General features: G+C 36.4%; 1 protein-coding gene across 1 annotated transcript; it reads right to left on the bottom strand.

Annotated features, from left to right (window-relative positions):
* Positions 1-1,337: 1,337 nt before the first annotated feature.
* LOC133786015 (uncharacterized) lies at positions 1,338-26,383 on the bottom strand. Its single transcript, XM_062225227.1, has 3 exons — positions 25,844-26,383; positions 25,476-25,760; positions 1,338-1,888 (listed from the first exon to the last, which is right to left on the bottom strand). The coding sequence occupies exons 1-3, from the start codon at positions 26,148-26,150 to the stop codon at positions 1,338-1,340; spliced, it is 1,143 nt and encodes a 380-aa protein (XP_062081211.1). The 5' UTR covers positions 26,151-26,383.

The following is a 26,383-nucleotide window of genomic DNA, read 5'->3' as shown; positions in this document are numbered from 1 at the left end:
CTGGCCTTGTGCCTTATTAGAGCAATGTTATAATCCTAACTAAGCACTTGTTGTGATCTCAATCTTATGCAAATAACTAATAATGAGCTTGACTCAGAGACAAAACAGAGCAGCAATCGAAATGCTTTTATTTTGCATATATTATTCCTTTAAACTAACTAACAAAATATAGCATGGTGGAACAATTTACATTATAAAATATCATCCTTGCAAAGTTAAAAACACATATAAACCTCAAGAGATTCACCAGGACTTGGTAAGGATTCACTAATGAAAGAGTAATCTCTAGATCTAGAGATGAGTAAGTTTACATTTTACAAGACTTGTAGTCTTTTGTTCTCTGCAGACGATTTATGTAAGAAATTAGTTGCAATTATTAGAGCAATGTTAATATAACATAAATGATAAACCGATACGACTGAAACAAAAAGATTGTACTTGTTTTCATAGCTCATTCCCTAGGATTGACAGAGTAATATAAGTCTCTGAATCAAAAATCTTTGTTTAGTAGTGCTTTTGTATTTTTATTTTCATGCTCAAATTAGCGTCATAGGCAACTGTTGTGAAACAACAACCTCAACTTTAATCTACACACAAACACATCAAACCAGAAACAAAAGAAACCAAGAACAGATAATTGAAAAATAATGAAAAGGAACACAACAGATTTGTTTCGAGGTTCAACCAAAGAGAAGCTTTGGTCACGTCCCCATGAACTCCCTTTGAGTTCAGCCTCTTTCACTATCAATGGCACAAGTTACAATCACTAATAATTGTCGGTACACCAACATTCCTCTGTTATAGGTATTAGTATATATATATATAGAAAGAACCTAAATAACTAATATAATGGTCTTGGAATCTTGAGTGATCCACTACGTGACTTGTGTTTGTGCCATCTAATTGGTTTATATGAGGTCTGACTCAACAACAAATTCCACTTGACAATTCATATAAACTAGAAGAAGAAAAAAAGCTTCTCAAAGATCCCTGCTCAAACTTTACTCTACAATCATCCTTTTTCAATCAATACTTAGTAATTTCAAGATGTTGAAACTTACTAAGTGTTAGAACTTTGGTTCACATATCAGCTGGATTCTCTTTACTTGGGATTTTCTCTATTTTGATTCAATTGCTAAAGCTCACAAAAGTAATATGGGAATACTACTAAACCATATTAAAGCAATTGAAGGAATATATTTTGATTCAAGGACTTTTAGAAGAGCTTTAGCAATGTATTTACTTTACTCTATTTTGATTCACTATCAATGGAAGGAATTGGTTTTAGCAATGTATTCAGATTCTATTGAAGAAAAAGCTACAACTGGTTGAAGTTGTCACTTCCAGCTCACACAATTACCAGATACTAAGAACACAAATGAAGTAGATGACTTTCTTGAATCTTTATCACCTTCAACCTGAATTGTATCATATTTCTTCTTAAATCTTAAACCATAGTCAGTAGTCATAGCCATGCATCTTAGCATCCATTTTAGAGCTACCCAATGTGGCTTCCCTGGATCTCCCATGTACCTACTCAGAATGCTAGTTGAATAAGCCAAATCTGGTCTTGTACAAACCATGGAGTACATAACTGATCCTATAGCATTTTGAGTATGGAATTTCTCCATTTCTTTCCTTTCACTTTCTGTTTTGGGACTTTGCTTTGCTGATATTTGAAACTGACTAGACAATGGTAGAGAAGCGCTCCTCTTATTGCAAACTTGTCTATCAATTGATTCACTTTGACCAAGGAACAGATCACTAGAACTTTTGTTTCTTTTTATATTGACTCCCATAATTGTTTTAGCTACTTCATGGTCTTTCATATCAAACTCTGAGCTTAGAAAGAACTCTTTTAATTCTTTCAATCTTTTGTTTCTCTTTGCTGATTAACAATATAAGTAAATACTATGCTTGAATAATATCAGACCCTTTATAATAAAGACATGTATCATGCATGCTTTTTCTAAATCCTTGTTTGGTGATGAAAGAGTCAAATTTCTTGTTCCACTGTCTTGGAGCTTCCTTTAAGCCATATAAAGACCTTTTCAGCAAACAAACTTGCTCATTTTCTTTATCAACTTCATAGCCTTCTGGTTGCTCATGTATATAACTTCTTCTAATTCTCCATTTAAGAAGGTTGTAGTAACATCCATTTGTTCAAACTCTAAGTCAAACTGTGATACTAAAGACATCATGATTCTTATTGTCTTATACTTTACTACTAGAGCAAAAATTTCATTAAAGTCAACCTTCTTCTTCCTCACTGAACCCCTTTGCTACTAATTTGGCTTTGAACCTTGGCAATTCCCCTTCCTTGATTCCTGGCTTTATCTTATAAATCTATTTACAGCTGATAACTCTCTTGTTTGTTGGTCTTTGAGTCAATATCAAAGTTTCATTCTTGACAAGTGAGCTCATCTAGCCATCTTCCAGTTAGTTGCTTCTTTACAAGAAATGGCTTATGTGTAAGTCTTTGGTTCTGTCTTGGCAATTTCTGTTGCAGTAATGAAAGCATAGGCTAGCATATATGCTATGGTTGAAAAATGATCGGGATGAAAATTTTTGTTTTCGGAACTCATTAATGTAAATGGTTGGGGACATAATATACAAATATGAAATCTATACTTTTCCGAGAGTAATTAAATAATGGTTCTCTTAAGGGTTGACTTTTGGAACTAAAAAGTTATTGAACTCAAATTCATAAATCAGTTTATGAATTAACATTCACTAGTAAAATTAATGGTACTTGAGGAAACAAGATATTATTAAAGAGGTTAAACGGTAATTAATTCATATAGTTTAATTATGAACCATTAATAGATAATTAAATTGTACGTAATGATTAAATCGATGAACACTTTTATGTTTAAAAGTACTTAGTAAATATATGTTTACAATTACAAAAGTGTAGTCTCATATTTTTAGTGGAATAATACTGAGATTAATAAATTAAGGTTATTATATTAAAGAGTTCTAATTAATAATCTAAATTTATTGGAGCTTGAAATTATAAGTCCATAGGTGCTCGGGGTGACTCTATCAACACTATTCAATGTAAGAATGGAAATTGTGAAAAATCAAGAAAATTACATATTTGGAAGAAATTAGTTATTCAAGGACAAATATGTAATTCAAACAAATTATTTAATTAATATCGCAGTTTTCGAAATTGACATTTTAATTAAAGCAATTTTTTAAATTAATTTTTTAAATAAAATGGGAATTTCGAAATAGGCATTTAAATAATTAGAATAATTAATTTTGAATTAATTGATTTTATTTCACTTCTATATAATAATTGATTATGATCAGTTTAGATTTTTTGTTTGGATCTTATTTTGTTCCAGGCCTGGCTCAGTAACCGGTTACCATCGCAAATGATTTTATTTTATTTTTCATTTTTTTTCATACTTAGCTGTAACCAGTTATCTTCACGATCAATTTAGTTTATTTTTTTCATATCATTTTTTTTTCCAAATTTCACTAAGTAACCAGTTACAATTCAGTTGATATTTTGATAATGGTACATTACTAAAAAAATCAATTTTTTTTTATAGTTGTGACCAGTTACTATAGCACCACTTAAAAAATAAAAATGATTTTATAGTTGTAACCAGATACCACACATAACTAAAAAAAATTGACAATGGCATACGAATACTATCACAGAAAAAATCAAAATTATTTTGATAGTGGTAACTAGTTACTGCGGATAAAATACTGATTGAAGAATATAAAAAATGGAATAACAGAAGAAGAAATGAGAATAAAAAGTATGGTGATGAAGGTCCCAGATTTTTTTTTCAAAGAATTATGTAAAAAAATATTTTATAAAATATGAATGATAAAAAATAATATAAATAGATTAAAATTATCAAAATAATTTTAAAATTATCAAAACTTGCCACTAAAAATGTATAAAAAGATAAAATATGGTGTACAAATATAAAAAAAAAAACTTCCATAAAAATGTAAACAAAAAAAATATGCCATAAAAAACTTAAGGAAAAAAACAGTCATATTTTTCAAAGTTTGAAGAAAAAAAATCCCATATTGTCCTACAATTCGGCTTTTATTAATTAGTATCTTAGTAGCTTTTAGTTGATAATTGGATAGATGAAATTATTGTTGGACATACCATGTATTTTGTATATTACAATATTGTTATTCTCATTAAAATTTTGGCATACCAAAATATTCTTTCAAATTGATATAATAAATAGATAAAATAATTTAAAGTTAATTAAACAACATCTTTGTTTTCTTTCGTAATTGTTGATTTTCTTTTGATTTAATAATTTTAATTTTGCTGAAAATTTTACTTAGGACAAAATATTTGCCCCCAACTACTCACAACTATTGTTCAAAGTTGTACTTGACCAAACTTTTTTGTAATTTTTCTCTTGCGTCCAAATTGGGGGAGAAAATAGTTATACCATTTTTTTTTGGCAATACTCCAACTATGTTTTCATATATGGCATTATTCTAATTGTATTTTCATAATATAACTTATTTATATATTTTTTAATACATCACCTTTTTTAACCAACTAGAAATATGTGATTGGGTAAAATCATATAAAAGAAAAATTACAATTGAAACATTCAAGACCGACAACCATTGACTAAGATGAAAATGGTAGAATAGCTAGAACTCATAAATTTCTAAGGTTGAGATATTTTCAAAATTTTCCTTCCTTGCTATATTTTATTTAATAGTTTTATTGGTCGGATTTTGATAATTATATACTCACTTTTATAATTCCATTTCGGCTATAAAAATAGAATATTTTTTAAGCACTTTTAGAAAAATAATATATTTCAAACACAGTTAGAATAATGACATATACATATATATATATATATATATATATATATATCAAAACAGTGCCGTATTAAGAAACAAAAATCAGAGAGTCGAAATCTCTCTTAACAAAAGCGGTAAGTCCATGATTTTTTCCTAAATTTTTTTAAGTGTATTTTAGTAAACTTAATGGTCAAAAGTGGTACTTCTCTTTAAAATGGTATAAATTTGTATCTAACCAAAATTAAAGGTACGTATATAATAAAAAACAATAAGAGCAAAGATTTTGAGATAATATTCACTGCAGACTAAACATACCTTCGTTTTTTTTTTCCTTTCCATTTTCATTATTTTCTTTCGGTACAAAATTTTTGTCACTGTTTTTTAGTTAAATTAGTTAATATACTTTTAATTTAAATATATTCTTCGATTTCAATTTATAAACAAATCCACTCCTGACTAAAAACTAATTAAAAAAAAAAATGTAAATGACCAGGATCAACTCAACTCTCATACAAACACCACACCATACCACACCATATCAATTTTGGAACAAGTACTAGTTTCACCCTTTCTTCTTCTCAACCATTAATTTTACCTTTTTTTATTAAATTAAATATAAAAATAAATTTTGTATTAGTTTAACTTAACTTAAGAACTACTTAAACCACCTTATCTCCATTCAATTTAAAACAAAAAAAATAATTAATTAAATTATTTTGCTTTTTTTTTTTATAAAATTTAGTTGGTTGTGTGTAACACAATCTAACTATATTTCATTCACATACTAGAATGTAATGAAAACTTTTTATAGAAAATAATGGTTGAAACATCCAACTAAAGTTTATTGAACTTCAGTTTGAAACATGATATTCAAGATGAAGAGGAGAACAGATGAAAGTACAAACTTTTCAAAGTAAGATTAATAGCCTAAAACTATAATCAGAAATAATAATTTATTACTCGAATAAATACCTTCTACTGTAACCAAGCTTAAATCTGTTTACATACTCTTATCCATTATTTTATGCATGAATTATGAGATTCTTTTGTGATTCTTATTCTTAATATTAATAACGTTCTGATTATTGGGAATGATGTAGAGAAATTATCAATAGAAAAGAAATGGTTACCTGAACATTTCTAAATATTAGATTTAGAAAAGCCAAACAGGTTCTATATATTCAAGTCTATAGAGATTGAAAGAACAATCTTTTGGCACTATCTCAAGCAACTTATATAGATAAGAAGCTTAAATACTTTAGTTTACAAAAGTCCAAAAAAGATTTTTTGTCTTCCTAGTCAGGAGGATGTATTATCTAAATAATAATGTTCATTTGTTCTTTTACTAGAAAATGAGGACATGAGATAGTATTCCTACAACTCGGTAATGGACTGTTTAATGTATCGAATGTTATGCTTTCGAATTAACATTTTTTAAACGGTGGGAATAGTCAGCAGTTGTCAATCCAATGATGGATTGAGTCATTGAATAATTATATACAAGGACTTAGTTTTTGAGTATCTTGAATATAATGGAGATTATATGTTTGTGTATTTTGGTAGTGACCTAAAATCCCAAAGGATGAATTGATTTTAAACTAGATAGAAATATTCAAAGATTGATATCAAAAATCAGTTTCTATAACTGTAGAGGAAACACATTAATCTGGAAATGTATTGGACATTTCAAGTATATGTTTCACCATAGAAGCTGAAATGTAACATCTACGAGCAGTTATATATGCTATTTGATTTAGTTCAGTTCTTTACCATTCTAGAAAAGGTTTCAGACTAAAATAAACTACTAGTATCTCATTGCGAAAGCAATGCAGATGCAACTATTATAGAATAACTATAAATCATGAAAGGGTATAGCACATGAAATGAAGTATCATTTAATTCAAGACAATTTTACAAGTAACGTCCCACGTCACTATGACTGCTTCTTGGAATGACGACTGACCATACAAACCAACACGAGTCTTTTTCAACGTGTTTTGTCCTCACTCGCACACTTCCTGGGAAAACTTTCCAGGATGTCAATCATCATGAGACTACTCCAGGTCAAACACACTTAATTTTGGAGTTCTCAAGTGGTGGACTACTGAAAAGAATATGCATCTTGTTTTCGATAGCCTATACCAGAACAACTTTTCTTGCATCTTGCATGGGTGAAAAAAGATACTAAACGCTCATGGGTGAAAAAAGATATGAACTTAAAGGATTGCAGGGCTACATGCCTGAACAACTGCTCTTGCATGGCTTACTCAAACACAGATATCAGAGTTGGGCTATCTGGTTTGACAATTTAATGGATATTAGGCAAATCGCAGGAGGTGGTGGATTAGATCTCTACATTCGTATGCCAGAGTCGGAGATATAGATATGAATTCGTAGGACTCATTTCGATTTGTCATTCTTTTTTGGTTTTATTTTTAAAAAGGACGTGATGACCGAAAGGTGAAGATAGTAGTCATAGATAGTTGTGATTGGAGGTATGTCTGTGATGATCTTTCTTGGCTATTACTTTTACAGGAGGGACGTGAAAGGTATTATTTTACCAAATATTCTTGGCCAAGTTTCTTTACATTAGTTTTGATTAATCTAATTTTTTTAATGATTTTATATGATAAAATCAAATTTTGTATTCGATGTAGAATATACCACCCTAATTATGTATTAGTATATCATCTATTCTAACGTGAAGCTCAACATTTTATGTCATTCGTTCTTTACTCTGTTTTAAACAAAACATATATAAATAAAAGAATAACTGATCAATAATAATAATACCATAAAAGCCTTGTGATTATTAATGTGATATTTTCAGGGTAAGTTAGACGATGGACAATAAATTGCTGTGAAGAGGTTGTCAATGAGTTCAGCACAAGGCTTAAATGAGTTAAAAAATGAAGTAAAGCTAATCGCGCAGCTTCAACATCGAAATCTTGTAAAAACTTCTTGGTTGTTGCGTTCAGGGAGATGACAACATGCTAGTTTATGAATACATGCCCAACACAAGCCTCGACTTCTTCATTTTCGGTCTGCGTTTCTGTTCTGTATACCCATTTTGAATCAATTTAATTTCTTCAACACTTCTACTAGTTTAATTGATGTTCAAACAAACAAATTTGATAGATAAAAAGCAAGGAAAACTACTAAAATGGTCAAAGCTCTTTCAAATTATTTACAGAATTGCTAAGTGGCTTGTTTATTTTCATGAAGATTCAAGACTACGAGATCTCAAAGCTAGTAATATTTTACTTGACAATGAGATGAATTCTAAGATTTCTGATTTTGGCTAGGCTAGAATTTTTGGAACAGAGTAATTGGAACCGTGTAAGTATCTATATAAATGAATTTAAATTATTTGTCCATTAAAAATAATTTCTTATATTGCTCTTATGCAGTGGTTACATGACGCCTGAATATATTTCTAATGTGTTTAACTTTGGTGTACTCGTGATAGAAATAGTAAGCGGAAAGAAAACATGAGGCTTTCATGATGAAAATCAAGGTTTGACGCTCATTGGACATGTGAGTATCTTAAAAGCTAATTTCCTTGTTCTTGTACTCCATTTCTAATCCAATGAATTTATTCATGACAATTTAGATTTCTTATGAAAATTTACAAAAAGTGTAACGTTGTATCAATATTAGTCTTCTATGCGTGCAACAAAGTCATGTGGATAGACCAACCATGTCTTCTGTTGTTTTGATGTTGGGTAGCCAAGCCATAGTGAGCTACCTCAGCCCAATTTACATAAACGGCATGAGCATAACAGTGCTTGAAGCTCGATGAGCCCTAACGTAGAATCACATAATATGTACACATTGATAGATAAAGTTCATGGCATATACTATATTTTTTTTGTTTCCTTTTCTCTTTTCTCTTTAATACAATGTATCACGTGAGTTTCTTTCTCACATGTGGTCACTACATTGGATAATAAATCAAATTGGGCTGTGTAAGAAGTACTATGCTGTGGTGTGCACAGTACTTAATTTATCATAATTTTAATAAAAGTTTTCCATGAAATAACAACAATTAGTTATTTTGCACCCTCACTTTTGACATTGACTTCAAATGCCATTTAAATTGTTAAAGATAATTAAATTGTTTCAATGAAAAATAAAAAGGCCCTTATAACTCTAACTAAAATAGTATAAAAATAAGATGATTGATTAAATAAGTTACAATTCTATTGCAAAAAATACATATAAATATAGAAAAATGTAGTTGAAGAGAGTAATAGAAAATACAATACTATAATAAAAAGATACAAGTAAACTAAAGTTGAAAACTTGCATGATAATTTCGACAGCCAAAATAAGCAGTGGCTATTTCAATTTTTAATATCTTTCGTAGTGGCTGCTATATATATATATATATTTATTTATTTCTTGTATTTTGATGTTTCTTTAATTGTTTCCTCACTTCGAATCATAAGAAACAAAACTTTGGCTTATCTTCTTACCTATTCTCATTTTTATTTGTGAAAAATTCTATCCGAATCCATATCTATTTCTTATTTTGCTGTTTATTTTTTTTAATAAGAAATTACTTGTTTTAATTGTTCATCACTTTCTATTAGCTTTAATTTTTTTAATTAAATAATTAATATTTGATCAAATAATTTTTTTAAGATTTATAGTTTTAATTTAAAATATTTTATTATAATGAGAATAAAAGATCATATTTTTCTAAAAGAAAATTAGAAAAAAAGGATTTAATTTTAAAACTAAAATACAAAAAATCTTTATATCTGAAGGTTTTTATTGTTTAACAATTTTTTTTTATTATCATATATATTTTTTTTAGAACTATAGATAATATGTTTTTGTTGTACCAGAAAAATAAGTGTTGAAGTGTCTAGATCGTGATATAGAATGATAACAAGCAAATTGGTGATATAGAATGATAACAAGCAAATTGGTTAAACTTATTAATCATATGATAAGGGCAATCAAGATTCTTTAGTCAAGGTTAAATATGAACTAAGTATTTAACCAAGCTCGTGGTTCAATGATGCAGATAGTTCAATCCAGTCCGAAATGAGGTATTGCGATGGAAGTTATACGATCGTCTTAATAGTTGTTCCTCAGGTCATCATGATGTTAGTTTGTATGATGCGGGTAAACTTGCTCGAGTCATCATGATGTGATTTCAGCTTGCGAAGGATTGGATATAATAAAGACGTGCAAGCAGATCCCTTAGGCTCTGGGATTTACTTCTCGAAAAGAAAAATATATGATTTCATGTATTAAATGTAATAATCAATTAGTAATTAAGAGAATATAGTGTAATTATGGGTAGTTACTGTAACGCCCTAATTTCTCATAGATTATCGAGAACACAGCGTTGGGTCATAATTATAAATATTGCTATTTTATTGAATAAAAACTTAAAAATAAATACATACATAGATCTATAGTTTTCACAAAAATAAAATACGTGTCTTTAACATAAAAATGAACAGCATTTAAATAAAACTTTAAAATAAACTTTCTTTAATAAAAATAAATAATTAGGCCCGCTTGATCTTCCTCGACTATATGGTCCCCACGAGTACATCACGAAGCACTTAGGTCTCACACTTGCCACCGGCCTTTCTATCCTTAATTTCCTGAAATAACAACATTATAAGGAGTGAGCTTCTAAGCCCAGTAAGGAAAATACATACAAAAGTTAGTCATATAATCAAACATAACATAAATTCACAAGAGTCATATAAACACAAACCTCTAGATCATATCATAACTTATGTCATAACTCTAAATCATAATCTAAGTCATACATCATAAATCATACTCAAAGTCATAAATCATAGGTCATAAGTCATAATCATAACTATGGGTCATAGGTCATAAATCATAACTATAGGTCATAATAACAAGTCAGATATAATAAAAAGATAAGTGTTTATACAGGGGTGGCAATTAAGCCCCGGACAAAAGTCCGTCATACACCGGACATAGGTCTGTCATAAAGTTTTGGCAACCGAGCCTACCGGACATAGTCCGTCATACATCATTTGACACCTTAGGTCCAAACACACTTATCCATTTATTGTACCTGAAATGTTAGGTCATACAAACATAAACTATATCATGAACTAAGTCATAATACTAAACTATCTAATTTTCCTTACAAAAAACCAGAATATTGGAGACAAGAGCGGGATTGAAACTCCTAAAACCAAACATAAAGAAACCATAAATTTCTAAAGAAAAATAAGATAAAGAGAAGATCTAAACCATCGAGATAGAAACTTACCGAAAACTTTATGTTTCAAAGGGATTGAACACCTACCCAAAAGTCACTATCACAAGTTAGGATTTGAAGAAAATGAAAGAATAAGATGAAACTATAATGAACTAAACCCTAAGATAATGAATACCTTGGATAGCTTAGATACTCGATCTATACCTCGAACACCGAAATCACACAAAAACTTACTTCCCAAGTGTTTATAAAAGCATTAGATTTGAAAGCTTTAACCCCAAAACCCTAGTGTTTCTCTCTAGAACAATCTTAGCAGCTTAGAGGCTCTGAATTGTGCTTGAATGATGAATGAAATGACTGAGTGAAAGGTCCTACTTATAGAGTTCAAGGAGTGTAACTAACTCCCATTTCAATGAATAAATAAATGATTAAAAATTAATAAATTTGAATTATCTATTTGTACGCCCTGGGTTTCCCACGGGCTGATTAGCAGGTCGAGCCTCGGACTAATCATGGTTTAGTCGTAGGATTCCCCCAGGGCGGAGATCCTGTTTCTAGATCGTATCTTCTTAGCTCGAGGGATCCTCAAAGGCTCGCCAAGGGTCCCCAAGATTGGAGGAAGGAATCAGAAGGCCTGAAGGCTGAAGGTCGGTTCAGGGAAGCAGCTCGTGGTACGAGCTGGCCGTGGATCTCTGACCCTTTGTAAAGTCAACACACGCAAGATAAACGTGCATATATCTGACATCACGTGTCCGATATCCCCCTGACTTCTCGGACACGCAGCAGGAACGTGCGCATTCAGACACCCACGGCTGGGTTGGGCCGTGCGGCCCATTATCTCCTTATATACTGATTAGACCACACTTATGTGTCAGGTTTAGGAATTAATCATAAATGTCACAGAGTTGATATGACAAATGGTAAGGTCACGGGATGACCTCCCTACCAACTTCCAGGTGCCTTCTGCTATAAATATGGGGACCCTGGGAGTTGATAGGGGTTGGAAAAAATAGTCTATGAAGAGCTATATACTTTGTAAACCAAATACCCAGAATATATGAATAATATTGACTAGTGGAGTAGAAGGATTTTAACCTTCGAACCACTTAAAAAACGTGTCTTGAGTCACCTAGTTCATTCTCTAAGATTTCATATCTGTGACGGTTCTACTTTCAGTACTAATCCCTTTCTCTTCTTCTCTTAATTACCTGTTGGCGAAGAACCGCGTCAACACTATTCAACAGACGCCCAGAACTCGGTCAAAAACGTTCAGGAACGAGTCAAGGTTGTTGAGGGTTGTTTCTAGTTCCGAATTTTACGAAATTCAAAAATTGGCCACTGGAGCCGATATATCGCCAAGGGTAGGCGATATATCGCCTCTACCATGATATCGAGGGTCCATGGTTTCGTTAGTGCGAAGTTAGCGTGTTTTCCGTATCAAATATAGGCGTTATATCGGTCCCTATAGCTGTGATATATCGGCATACACTGATTTTTTAAACATGTTTTTGCACATTTTAGGATAATTTGAAATTGATTAGAACTATTTTGACTGAGTAAAAACGTGATCCTAACAGATAATGGAAGGTTCTAGAGCTTCTAGATCTTTCTTTTAATTAAAACTATTCCTCAAAAATACTTAAATCTTTAATAAACATGCTTATGACAATTGTCACGCTCTTAATTATTCTATCTAAACCTTAGGTTATAATAAATAATATTCTTAGGACTAACTATATAAATCAAACCTTATGTTAAAAATTAATATTTCTAAACCATAGGTTAAACTTATAAAATCTATAACTATTTCTATGAGTTTCTAACTAAATTTCGGCTTTGACCAATATTCACGAAAACTAAAATTCTACAGCTACTACTACTACTACTACTACTACTACTATCTAGCTAAGTAAAATTCCAGGATGCTACAATTACATTTTGATAGTTTACAAGGAGTGATAATGGAGCCCAGAAGAAAAGAATCCATTGGCATTTTGCTTGAACCATAAAACTTCCTTAGTTCATTTACACCCAATAAGAGAAAAAGATGGCGATAGAGATGGTGATGGTGATGGTGATGATGATGATGATTCTAAGTCTCATTTGATGAATTTGAGTTCTGGGTTTTTTCAAAGATTCAATTTTGGACAGGTGGAGTGAGTGAAATGTGTGCGAAAGAACGAAGTTATAGAGTGAGAGTGGCTTCTCTTCTAAATGACCGAGCCTCTCTGTATTTAGACAGAGTCTCATTGACCCAATATTTTTGTTTGTTAATTCCCTTTAAATATTCATTTTTCCGTTAGATTTTAATGAATAATAAATAAATAAAACTAAATCCAATGGTTGAGATTGAAAGACCAAAAACAAACTATTAAAAAATAAATAAAGTTTTATTTGTTTGTTCATCAATCATTTATGTTAGAGAATGTATTATTCAAGTGGAATGTATAGATATCAAGATACAGCTCTAAGAACCAAATACAATAGACAATGTGTTTGATTAAAATTAATGTTACAACTCAATTGCTAAAAAAACAAATAAATAGAAGGGATGTAGAAGAAGTAGAGGAGAAAAAAATTACAAACTCAAAGCAAAATAATACATGTAAATATAAAAAAACAAAAAAGAACATGAAGAAATAAATAAGAACAATAGTAAATAGAAAACAAAGTAAAAATAACAATAACACTATAATACTTACATAACCAAAGTGTAGAGTAGTGTGGATCACCAAAGTATCCAAAAACTTATTTCAATTATACCAACTCCCTTGGTTGTTACCAATGTTTAATTGGATCTTATGGAATTAAAATGAAGATTTGAGAGTTATTTTGAAATGTTAAAACCGTTCAAAATTGAAAAAATAGAAAATTGGGATTTGGTTTTCAGCACACCCAGCCATGACCAGGGACATTCACGACCGCTAGTCCCCGACTCTCTAGCCGCGACCAGCATGCTCTTCCAGCCTCCCAAATTTTTCACTTTTTCAAAACGTCCAAACTCTTTCCCACTTGATTTTGTAACCTCCATACACATAATGGGAGTTAGAATCATATCTTCAACAACCATATCACATTATGGCTTTGTGAAATTCAAACAAAATGTGTAACTCTCAATCTACCCATTATTAGCTAATATTTGAGAGTTACAAATTTGTAACTCCAAATATGTTACACTTGGACACATACATATGTCAAATTTTGTAACTCTCAAGATTATATTAAAAGGTATGACAAATCACATTATGTCACATTATTTAATCTAATATTATATTATATAAAATATGACAATTTATATCGTTTTACTTATCACAAGTGGTTCTCGTGATATGAGTATGTAACTAATCACCATTTACGTTAAATTTTTTTTTTCTTTTTCATTTAGTGAATTATTATTATTCTTTTTCTTTTTTTCTTTTTCGAAAAGATTTATATTTCATTTTCATGCATATAAAAAAGGTAAGGAAAAATACTATCTCAATAAAGCGAAAAAATTACATTTAAAACTTTTAAAACAACCGTAACCAACAAAAACATACATTGATTTAGTTTTGATAGAAAATATCATTTATTGTAATTTTAGAAATACGCCACTAAATAATTTAAGACCTTTTTTAAAAAAGTTTTAAAAAAAAATTAAAACAACTCTAAGTTTTGAAATTCATGCCATGGCATTAAATATGAATATGGGGATCCATTGTACAAATGTCACTTCTATTTTTTGGGCTTCTTTCCCTAAAAATGTCATAATTCTATGGGCTATTAATTTTCAGAAATGCCAATTTCTCTTTCAAGGCTTGCATCTTTATTTCTTTTTAATTTCTTTCTTTATATTTGCCACAATGCATTATTATTTATGCAAAATAAACATAAACTCAAATCAAATAAAATTCTTTCAATAATAAAATATATTACATTAAATTGATAAAAATATTAACTAAAACTTAATTTTTTTTAACACTTACGAACATTAAATATACATTTTCAATAACTAATCAAGAACCTTCACAACTATCAAATTGATTATGTAACATCAAAGACAATCATAAAATAGGCAATATTTCAAGGAAACATGATTTGCCTGAGCAACTCACTCAGTTGACTCAGCAAACTAATCACGAACCCGATTCACCATATGAACCATATTGATTTTTGACAATCTTAATTCCTGCATTGTTCAATGAGATATATGAAATATGCAAATCAGATAAATTTTCACAAAAAAATAATTGTCTTTATAAAAATACATATTTTTGTTATCTTTATATACGAGGAAATGATTTCTTAAAAAATAAAAAAGACAAATCAAATTATTCTTGATTCTCAATGAATCAAAACTACAAAATATGGTCCAAACAAGGCCTTAAAATGTATGTGGAGGTCAATTTCATTACTTCCACACCACATAATACTGAAACCTTTCTTCTTCCTCCAGATGCAAAAAAAACAGCCTTTCTCTCGATCAAAACTCCATTTCCTCCGACCTCTCTCTAAAAAAACCCCCCACTCTCTTACTATAAAACTCATTTATCCCCAATTTTGGCTCTCCCATGGTTAGATTTTGAGTTTCATTCCAAGATTTGAAGGTATGTTTGTGTTTTTCTTTGAATTTTTTTTGTTATTGTGTTATTTTGAATTCGAGATTTATGTGTCTTTTTTTTTTTGTTTTTATGAAGTATTTTTGGTTAATTTGGTGTCTACAAACACATTCCAATATTCACCTGACTCCTATTGGTAAGATTTTGATTTTTTTTTTTGGTTTTTCACCATTTTTGTTATTGTATTATAGGTATATATATAAATATATTTGTTATTTAAATAATCAAATTAAAAATAAAATTTGAGTTTAATTAATATGTATGAAAATGTGTTGTATAATTATAAATGAAAATATAATATTTTAGTGTTAATTTTTTAGTTTGGAATAATTAATTTGAGTGTTAATTTTTTATTTGGGATAATTAATTTGAGTGTTACATTATTATAGAGATTGAGTTAATAAAGTTAGATTAATAGATTGAGTTGATAAAGTTATATTATTAGATTTTTTTTTTATTTTGTTAAAATTTGTATTTGTTGTTGTTGTTAATTTTTTTATTCTTAGTGTTGATGAATATTGATACTTTATTTTTGTTTTTGGTGTTGTTGTTTTTTTTTAGTGAAATTCCGATATTTTGCATAATTAATAAAATTAAGACTAATAGTTGTATGTCTACTTCTGTGTATATTCTGGGTCTAAATATTTTTTATGTGTTATTTGTAGGATTTTAAATTTTTGGATAGATGAAAATATAGTCGTCATGCTGCCGAATTTTTTATAGAATTGTAAAATTTAGAGATATTGTGAATATTAGTATGTTATACCCAGATTTCGAGCCGTAGCAAATATGACCTCGAAAGCTGAGTTCGCATTAAATGGTCTCGTGAGAGTTAAGGGTATGCTCTACGATTGTAAATCGGAGCCTGCAAAGTATGGTACAGATCTCGAATATGGTGACCTCGAAATGATCTCGATCTCGAAGGATAGCTCTGTGAGCCCCTCATCTTCAGAAGCAACTTCGGAGCAGGGATCTCGAGCTCGATATGCCATCTCGAAAGAAATGTCAGCTCGGGAAGTGTCAGCGGCTCGCACAATGACGTGAAGCCTTGGAGATACGCAATGACTACCTTGAATATCTACAAGAGTTGTAGATATGGGATATGATCCTCATTTATTAATGTAAATCCCCAAGAATCGTGGGATATTATTTGGTCAGTTATGCGTTTCCTGGTCTTCAGGGACGTTTCCTTTTATATCTGATTATAGGCATTTAAAGCCATTTATTTTATTCACAAAAGAGTAACTACCCAAAATATGTGGGATAGTATTCTGCATCCTTCTCTATAAATAGAGAAGGCATGCACCATTGTAAAGGACGGATTTTCTGATTCTTGAGAGAAAACTCTGGAGAATTCATGCTAAAGGATTGTTCAGAGATAATCTTGAGATTAATAACAGAGACTCGTGGACTAGGCAGATTTAACTGCTGAACCACGTAAAAACCGTGTGTCTGATTCGTTTGTTTGTTTTAACCATTGTCTTTAATTGTTTGCGTGCTCTCTTCTTTTATCTGTTGGCGAAAAACGGCGTCAACAGTTTGGTGCTTTCATTGAGAGCCTCAAGCATCTATCCCTGAGAGATTCATGGCTACAAACAATCAGAACACTCCTGAAGAAAATTACCCAAGGCGTCCTGGAAAACAGCCAATGGAGAACCCGGACGCTGATGAAAGGAGTGGGTCCTCTGATTCCCGGGGACCACCTCCACAACCAAGGGATGAGGACATGTACTATAACCCTGAGCGTTATGTCCCTATTGTAGAATTGGAGAATCGGCAGCTGAAACAACTGCTGGCAGATGCCAACAAACGTAACGAGGAGTTGACTAGGATAGCCGCGGAGGCGCAGGTGGCTCAGCCCCCACCTCCGCGCGAAGACCGAGCCCCTCCTCCAAGGGACGTGCACGTTCCTCCCCGGAAGCCCCGTGGACGTCCACGAAAAAATGCTAACACAAGGAGGCCAGCTCAGCCTCCAGCACCAACAGAGCCATCTGCTCCTTCTAGGCCTCAGAGGAGTACCCGAGCTCGAGTCCCGCCTAATCCACCCATGGAAGTGCCTGCAGGAACTGAGAACAACCAAGCTCCTGTCGAGGCTCGGACTCAGGTTCCTGGTAGCGCACCAAACGCAACCGGCCCATCTCGGGCAAATTCTGGACCTTCCAGGCCGAGGCAAGGACGGCAACCACCGTCACCTATACGGTTTCCTCCGTCTCCCGTAAGATATCCTTCACCTCCCCGCAGGAACGCTCAACCTGGTCGAGATCAGGATCAAGGGCGTACAGGGGAGAGACAAGGAAACGGGGAGACGTTCCAGGGGCGGAAAGGCGCGCCATCCGAGAGAAGTCAAACGTCCCGATCTCGTACTGCAGTGACGAGGCGACGTAGAAAGGATCCACCACGAAATGACCGATCGATGAGTTTCACTAGCGATGAGTCCGGAGAAACAAGGTCTGTCAGTAAACACGACCGGGGTCGTAAAAATACTGGGAATCACAAGAGCCATCTCGACCTGCGCAATCACCTGAATCAGAGCAGGGGAAAGGGAGATCAGACAAACCCGGATCTTAGGAATCATCTGAATGGGCGTAGAGATCCCTCACGGAGACGCGAGCCTGGGATCGCGATTAATGACTATCAATTCCAAACACCGCCTAAGGACCCAGTACAAGAAAGGATCGATCAGCTCGAAAAAGCCTTTAGGCTTTTGAAGAATGAGCGAGGAAACGGTCGATATGAGGACTCTGATGAGGAGCTCGAGCCGTTTGCTCCCAATATTTCTAACACTCAGTTCCCCCAAGGGTTCCGGATTCCTCACGTCCCAGCGTTTGAAGGAAAAACCGACCCATGCAGCCATCTGAGTACATTCAACACTATTATGAGAGCTAGTAACGTAGGTTACGAGCTCAGATGTATGTTGTTTCCAACATCATTGGCCGGGCCTGCCAAGAGTTGGTTCGAGAAGTACAAGAGACATTCTATAACTTCGTGGGATCAATTGTCTAGAGACTTCAAGAAGCAGTTCCGGGCTATGGTGGGAGTCAGACCCGAAGCATCCACTTTGACTAACGTCCGACAACAACCAGGCGAAACACTCAAGAGCTACCTGACAAGATTTAATCTAGAGGTCGCCCGAGCTCGTGACGTGGATGACAGCGGGCACTTGATGGCCATCCGAGCTGGTGTTTTACCCGGGAGTGCACTTTGGGATGACATACAAGGGAAACCGGTGAGGTCGATAACCGAGTTTAACAGACGAGCGCAGAAATTTGTTAATGTAGAGGAAGCGAGGTCAACACTCAAAGCGACCTCGCAGACCGAAACTACAACGATAAACATTAACTCCGCCTCAACCTCGGTTGACCCTCTAGTTACACAGCCTGCCTCGGAGAATCCTTCCAAGAGAAAAAAAAGCGAGGGAAATAATCCTGAGGCTGATGGAGGAAAGAAGAAAAAAGGAGAAAGATATTTCTCCGTATATAAAGTGCATACCGAGCTCAACGAGTCCCGGGAAAACATATACCTGGCTAATGAAAACCAGGTCCCCTTCAGGCGACCGGATCCTATGAGGAATCAAAAGTCCAAGAGGGACTCCAGCAAGTATTGTCGATTTCATAGGGACACCGGCCACACAACTGATGAGTGCCGACAGCTCAAGGACGAGATCGAAGGATTGATCTCGAGAGGTTATTTCCGGCAGTATGTCAAAAACCAGAATACTGGACAGGCTACTGCCAGCCAGAGAGTAGCCGCGCTTCCGGCAATACAGAATAATAACTCCCGATCTCGGGATGAGGATAGGCCTCCACCGATAGATGGAGAGGACGTAATAACCATCTCGGGAGGTCCTCATCTCGCAGGAGGGGGCAAAAATGCTCAAAAACGATATGTGAATGAGCTGAAGACAGGGGACGGGTCTCCATATGAACCCGAACCAAGGGCACCAAAAAGCCAAAGGGTTGAGGCTCGGCCTATAACCTTCACCGAGGAGGATGCTTCTCATGTCCAGTTCCCTCATCATGATCCACTCGTCATCACCCTACAGCTTGCCAACAAAAGAGTGCGCCGAGTTCTCATAGACAATGGGAGCTCAGTTAACATTCTTTATAAAGCAACCCTAGAGAAAATGGGGCTCTCCCTTCGCGACCTGAGGGCTTGTGCAACCACTTTGTACGGCTTTTCTGGAGAAGGAACCGCCTGTATGGGGTCCATTGAACTCCCTGTGACCTTGGGAGACTATCCAGTCTCGGTGACCATGATGATGGAGTTCGTGGTAGTAGAGTTACCATCTGCCTACAATGTATTGCTCGGGAGACCCGCCCTGGTCGGGCTGGGGGCAATTTCATCTGTAAGGCATCTAGCCCTTAAGTTCCCAACTCCAAGCGGGGTCGGAACATTGAAAGGAGATCAACTGGCAGGAAGGGAGTGCTACAGCATTTCCTTAAGGGGAAAGAAACAAACAAGCGCGCAAGCACTTGTTGTCATACAGTATAAAGACGGGACAGTTCTAAAAATTGACGAGGAGATCGATCCAAGGATTGAAGAGAAGATTGACCTCCAACCTTTGGAGGAGCTCGAAGAGGTTCAGCTCGATGAATCTAGTCCCTCGAAAAAGGTGAAGGTCGGGAAACACCTCCTAGACGAATCAAAATAGCAATTAATTTGCTTTCTGAAGAAAAACCAGGATGTCTTCGCGTGGTCCCACTCTGACATGGTGGGAATAAGCCCTAATGTAGCGAGCCACGCATTGAATATAGACAAAAGCTTTCCTCCGAAGCAGCAAAAGCGAAGGCAGCTGGATGAAGACAGAAAGAAAGCACTAAAGGAGGAGGTGGACAGGCTGAAAGCAAATAATTTTATAAGGGACGCTTTTTTACCCTGATTGGGTGGCCAATCCAGTGTTGGTCCCGAAACCCAATGGGACATGGAGGACGTGCATTGACTACTCAGACCTCAACAAGGCCTGCCCGAAAGACTGTTTTCCCCTACCGAGAATTGATCAGCTCGTGGATGCCACGGCGGGGCATGGTCTGATGTCATTCATGGATGCCTATTCTGGATATAACCAGATTCCCATGCATGCCCCCGACCAAGAGCATACAAGCTTCATTACGGATAAAGGGCTCTACTGCTACAATGTCATGCCATTCGGACTCAAGAATGCCGGAGCCACGTACCAGCGGCTCGTAAACATGATGTTCTCAGAGCAAATAGGGAACAACATGGAAGTTTATGTTGACGACACGCTCGTAAAGTCTCAACTTAACAAGAACCATGCTGATGACCTCGAAGAATGCTTTGGCGTGCTCAGAAAGTACAACATGAAGTTGAATCCTCAGAAGTGCACTTTTGGGGTGTCTTCAGGGAAATTTCTGGGTTTCATTGTCAACTCTCGTGGAATCGAGGCTAATCCCGATAAAATAAAGGCCCTGATTGATATGCCTTCACCTCGGAAGCATAAAGATGTTCAAAGCTTGACTGGCAGGATGGCAGCTCTGGGCAGGTTCATTTCGAAGTCAACGGACCGCGGTCTCCCGTTCTTCAACTTATTGAAAGGAAGTAAAAAGTTCGAATGGACAGACGAGTGCGAGCTAGCCTTTCAAGAGCTAAAAAGGCACTTAGCCGAACCACCTATCCTATCGAAACCTGAGACGGGAGAAGTACTGTTCTTATATCTCTCAACAACTGAACACGCGATAAGCGCGGTGCTCGTCCGAGAGGAAGAGAGAATACAGAAACCCGTCTACTACATCAGTAAAAGATTACTGGGGGCAGAGTCAAGGTATCCACTGATGGAGAAACTCGCCCTCAGTCTGATCCACTCATCTCGAAAGCTCCGCCCTTACTTTCAGGCACATCCTATCCATGTACTGACAGATCAACCATTAAGGCAAGTCTTGTCCAAACCAGAGGCATCAGGTCGACTCCTTAAGTGGGCTGTTGAGCTCGGACAATTCGAGATCACCTACCATCCGAGAACAACCATTAAGGCACAAGCGTTGGCAGATTTTATAGTAGAGTGCACCGGTACAGCCGACGACGAAGTAACAACCACGGCCCACGAGCTGTGGAAACTTTACGTCGACGGGTCGTCAAATGAAAATGGAGCGGGGGCAGGAGTTATTCTGATCACCCCTGCAGGGAGCAAATTTCACTCTGCATTAAGGTTCGGCTTTAAAGCATCTAATAATGAAGCTGAGTACGAGGCTTTACTGGCGGGACTACGAATAGCAAAGGAACTCAAGGCCAGAGCTATACATTGCTACAGCGACTCTCAGCTCGTAGTTAATCAAATCTTGGGAGAGTATCAGGCTCGTGGCACAAAAATGGCAGCTTATCTGGAGAAGGCAAAGTACGCATTGGAGTTTTTTGAGTTTTATGCAATCGAACAAGTTCCCCGAGAACAAAACTCAAATGCAGATGCCTTAGCTCGGCTCGCCACTTCCACTGAAAATGAGGAGCTGAATGTTGTACCCATAGAACATCTGTCAGCACCCAGCATTACTGAGTCAGACAAGGAAGATGTGTGCATGATCGAGACAGAACCGACCTGGATGAGCCCGATCGTTGAATACCTCGAAAATTGAATTCTTCCCAAAGATCGAAGTCAGGCTCGGAAACTAATGTATCAACTTCCTCGTTACACCATCCTGGATGGAAGGCTATACAGAAGAGGGTATTCCATGCCATTGCTCAGATGCGTGACTCCCCCCGAGGCAAAGAAGATTATTAGAGAAGTTCATGAAGGGTTTTGCGGAGATCATACCGGGGGGCACAGCCTATCCAAGAAAATTATACGCCAAGGATATTTCTGGCCAACCATTAAGACGGATTCTTTCGAGTTCGTGAAAAAATGTAACAAGTGCCAGAGATTCGCCACGATACCCCGAGCTCCACCTTCCGAACTAACCATGTTGACGTCCCCATGGCCTTTTGCGGTATGGGGCATCGACCTCATAGGCTCACTCCCAACTGGCAAAGGAGGAGTAAAGTATGCTGTGGTCGCGGTTGATTACTTCACAAAATGGACGGAGGCTGAACCATTGGCGACCATAACTTCGAAGAAGATCCTGGATTTCGTGGTAAAGAACATCGTATGCCGATATGGAGTGCCAAGAAAGATTGTGTCTGACAACGGAACCCAGTTTGATTGCGATTTATTTTCCAACTTTTGTAACAAGAACGGTATAATAAAGAGCTTTTCGTCAGTGGCTCACCCTCAGGCGAACGGTCAGGTCGAAGCCGTTAATAAAACTCTCAAGAGTTCCTTGAAGAAAAAGTTGGAAGAAGCAAAGGGACGATGGCCTGAGAAATTACCCCAAGTCCTTTGGGGATATAGAACTACAGCTCGGACATCAACTGGGCATACCCCGTTTTCTCTAGCATACGGCTGCGAGGCAATGTTGCCCATTGAGGTCGAAATTCCGACAATTCGAACTCAGATTTACGACCAAAGTTCCAATCATATTCAGCTCGAAGAAACCCTAGACTTGATCGAAGAAAAAAGGGAAGAGGCTCAACTGAAAAATGCTGCTTACCGGCAACGGACCACGAGATATTTCAATAAGAGGGTTCGAGACCGAAAGTTCGGAGTGGGAGACCTGATTTTGAGACGAGTATTCTGAGCAACCCGAGATCCAGCAGGAGTACTCGGGCCAAACTGGGAAGGACCATACCAGATAGAATCAGTCATCCGCCCTGGCGTATACAAACTTGCAAGATTAGATGGGAGCCTCATACCACGAGCATGGAATGGCGAACACCTGAGACCATATTATCAATAATGAAGGAAGTGTCGCCCGTAACCATGATTTTCTGTACTTAGTTTGTTTTTGAATTTCAAATAAAGGGTCTACTTTGTTTCACATGTAATTTATTTTTATTTTTGCAATCTCTCTTAATTTAATAACCTATGGTCACACTCATAGGATATTAAGGGGGCATCATTGGTATACATACCTCTAGCTTTAAAAAAAAAAAAAAAAAAAAAATACAAAAAGTATTTGGATACAACCAAATACGCGAGCTTAGATAGTTCGGACTTAACCGAGTTATCAAAAACAAAAAAGTATTTGGATATAACCAAATACGCGAGTTTAGATAGTTCGGACTTAATCGAGCGAGCTTAGATAGTTCGGACTTAACCGAATTATAAAAAAAACATTAAGTATTTGGATACAACCAAATACGCGAGCTTAGATAGTTCGGACTTAACCGAGTTATCAAAAACAAAAAAGTATTTGGATATAACCAAATACGCGAGTTTAGATAGTTCGGACTTAACCGAGCGAGCTTAGATAGTTCGGACTTAACCGAATTATAAAAAACATTAAGTATTTGGAAATAACCAAGTACGCGGGCTTAGATAGTTCGGACATTACCGAGCTACCAAAAACCAAAAACGTTTGGAATTAACCAGATGTGCAAGCATAACAGGTTTGGAACAAACCAGCCAAATTATCGATCAATGATGAATGGGAGCCTAAACCCGTCACAAAATATGTCGAGATCGAGGCTTTAACATCTTAAAATAGTTTCGAACTCATAACCTCGGAGCTAAGATACTAAGGATGAGGAAAAGTGACTAAAAAGATTAACCAAATCATTCATATTACATGCCATATAAGTACTTTTCAGTTCATGGTTACAGTAATGTCCGACCTTGATAAATAACGAGGTTGGAAACGGATAAATCGAATAAACTATGCATGAATGCATCGAATTTCGAGCCTAAATCCAAACTATGTTTGTATGCATAAATAAACATAACCGGTCCATCAATTATAAAAATATGAAAAATATTTCGAACCAAGAAATGTAAGTATATAAAAGAATAATAAAGGGAATTGTATCAGCCCCGTGGGCACAAGTTGAAATAATTACAGAAATAATGGGACGCAGCCCCGAAAACTGATCTCCCCGAGGTCAGATTCAAAGAAGAGGAGTCTCCTTGGCCTTCTCAGCATCAGTGGCACCGGACCCCTCAGGACGAATAGCATGACTATCCTCCTGAGCTCCCTCCGAAACGGTACTCGGAGTAGCTTTATCCTTCTCGAGCTGGTCAGCCTCTTCCTTCTCGAGCCGGGCATTCCATCGTTCGAGGAAGGACGCCTCGAGGGGACCCAAAAAACTGGTGTCCAGTTCTTCGTTATAGGCCCACATCCGGTACATGGCTGAATCGACCGCCGTTTCCTTCTTTTCTTTGAACTCAGCAGTAAGGCGGGTTTTGATATCCTTCATGAGGTCGAGGGTGACGGCCTTGTCTTCCTCGAGCTTCTTATTGGTCTCCCGAAGCTGGATGTTGTCTTTCTTCTGCTCCTCGAGTTCGTTTTTCAGCTTTCCGAGCTCCTTGGCCATTTCTTCACGCTCCTTAACCACTGCCTCGAGCTTAGTATTCACTGCCTTCAGGTCGTCATTCGCTTTAAGGTGGAGGTCCCTCTCCTCTTGGGCGAGGGTCCTGCTCGAATGGACCTCGTTGTTTAGCTCGTAATTAAGCTGGGCAGTGAAAGCAAGAGCCTGAAAAAAGGAAGAAACCATCATTAGCCTCGAGACAGCATGAATGTAAGCAAAGGGAATATATAGGATACTTACCGCGGCAGTGTGCTCGATACTCTTCTCGTACAGGACAGTGCGGTCCCGAGTGCCAGTTAGACACTGCCACTGAGGAGCCTCAAAATTGCCGTAGCTCTGGCCAATCCGGGACATTACATCCGAGATCAGCGTAGACCCGTGAGGACCGGCAGCATTATCCACCACATACGAATCCATATGGGTGGAAATATTTAGCTTCTGGGCTCGGGAAGCAGAAGGTCTTTCGACGAGCTGGGTAGAAGGCATTTGACCCGCCACAGGAGGTTGGGATTCAACCACGGCAGCGATATCAGTCTGCGAGGCCGGCGCCACCACAGAGACGACGGCCTGCGAGGGTGGTATCGTCGTGGGGACGTTAGTCTGGCCAGTCGACGCAGCAGCAGAGCTCGAAGCCGGCGGGGGAGGAGGAGGCGTTTTCCTAGATCTCTTGGAGCTTTTCCCAGGCTGACTGGTTGTCAGTCCCCTTGCCCTGGGGCGCTTGCTCCTCTTGGCACCCGCATTGTCGATGAGGGCGTCGAGGTCGGAGTCCATGTTGCCTGCACAAGTCATCACAGTGAGTCAGTGAAAGAAATACAAGTTACTCCAACACTATATAGAGTGGTGAAAGAAAAATCCTAACTGGAACTTTCCCCCGAGATCGAGCTTGGGGACCATGAAATTCCCCCGTCTTCAGAAGAGGCGGGGGGAGGGCCTTCCCTATAAGTTGGTGATAACCTCGAAAGGTCCCTATAGTCATTGGTCCCATACTGCACAGCTATCCCATTCCACATCTCGTCTGTGGTATACATAGTGTCGTATTTCCCGAGCCCACTATCAAACCTATGGACACAGTCATCTACCCAACTCCATATGTAGAAGTGATATCTATCCTGTGGGCACGAGACTAGTCTATTGGGCCTGTGTTTTAATAAAGTGGGAGACCACATTCGCGAAGTAGGAAGGGTTTTACCTCCATCGGAGTCCGAACCCGAGGCTTCATCATTTGCCTCGTTCCCTGACCGCGGACTTCTCGAGCGAATTGGGAGAGGTGCTTTCCTTTCCCTCCTCGGAGGAAGGATGCCTGTGGGCAGAGGCACTTCCTCCCAGCGTTCGTATTTTTTACTGGACCAGTCAGAGGTTGACTGGCCCTGTCCCAACAAGCCACAAGCTCGAAGCTTGT

The sequence above is a fragment of the Humulus lupulus genome, chromosome 6 (assembly GCF_963169125.1).
Source record: "Humulus lupulus chromosome 6, drHumLupu1.1, whole genome shotgun sequence".
NCBI classification, from domain to species: domain Eukaryota; kingdom Viridiplantae; phylum Streptophyta; class Magnoliopsida; order Rosales; family Cannabaceae; genus Humulus; species Humulus lupulus.
The sequence above is the reverse complement of the archived record's forward strand: the minus strand, read 5'-3'. Positions and strand labels throughout refer to the sequence as shown.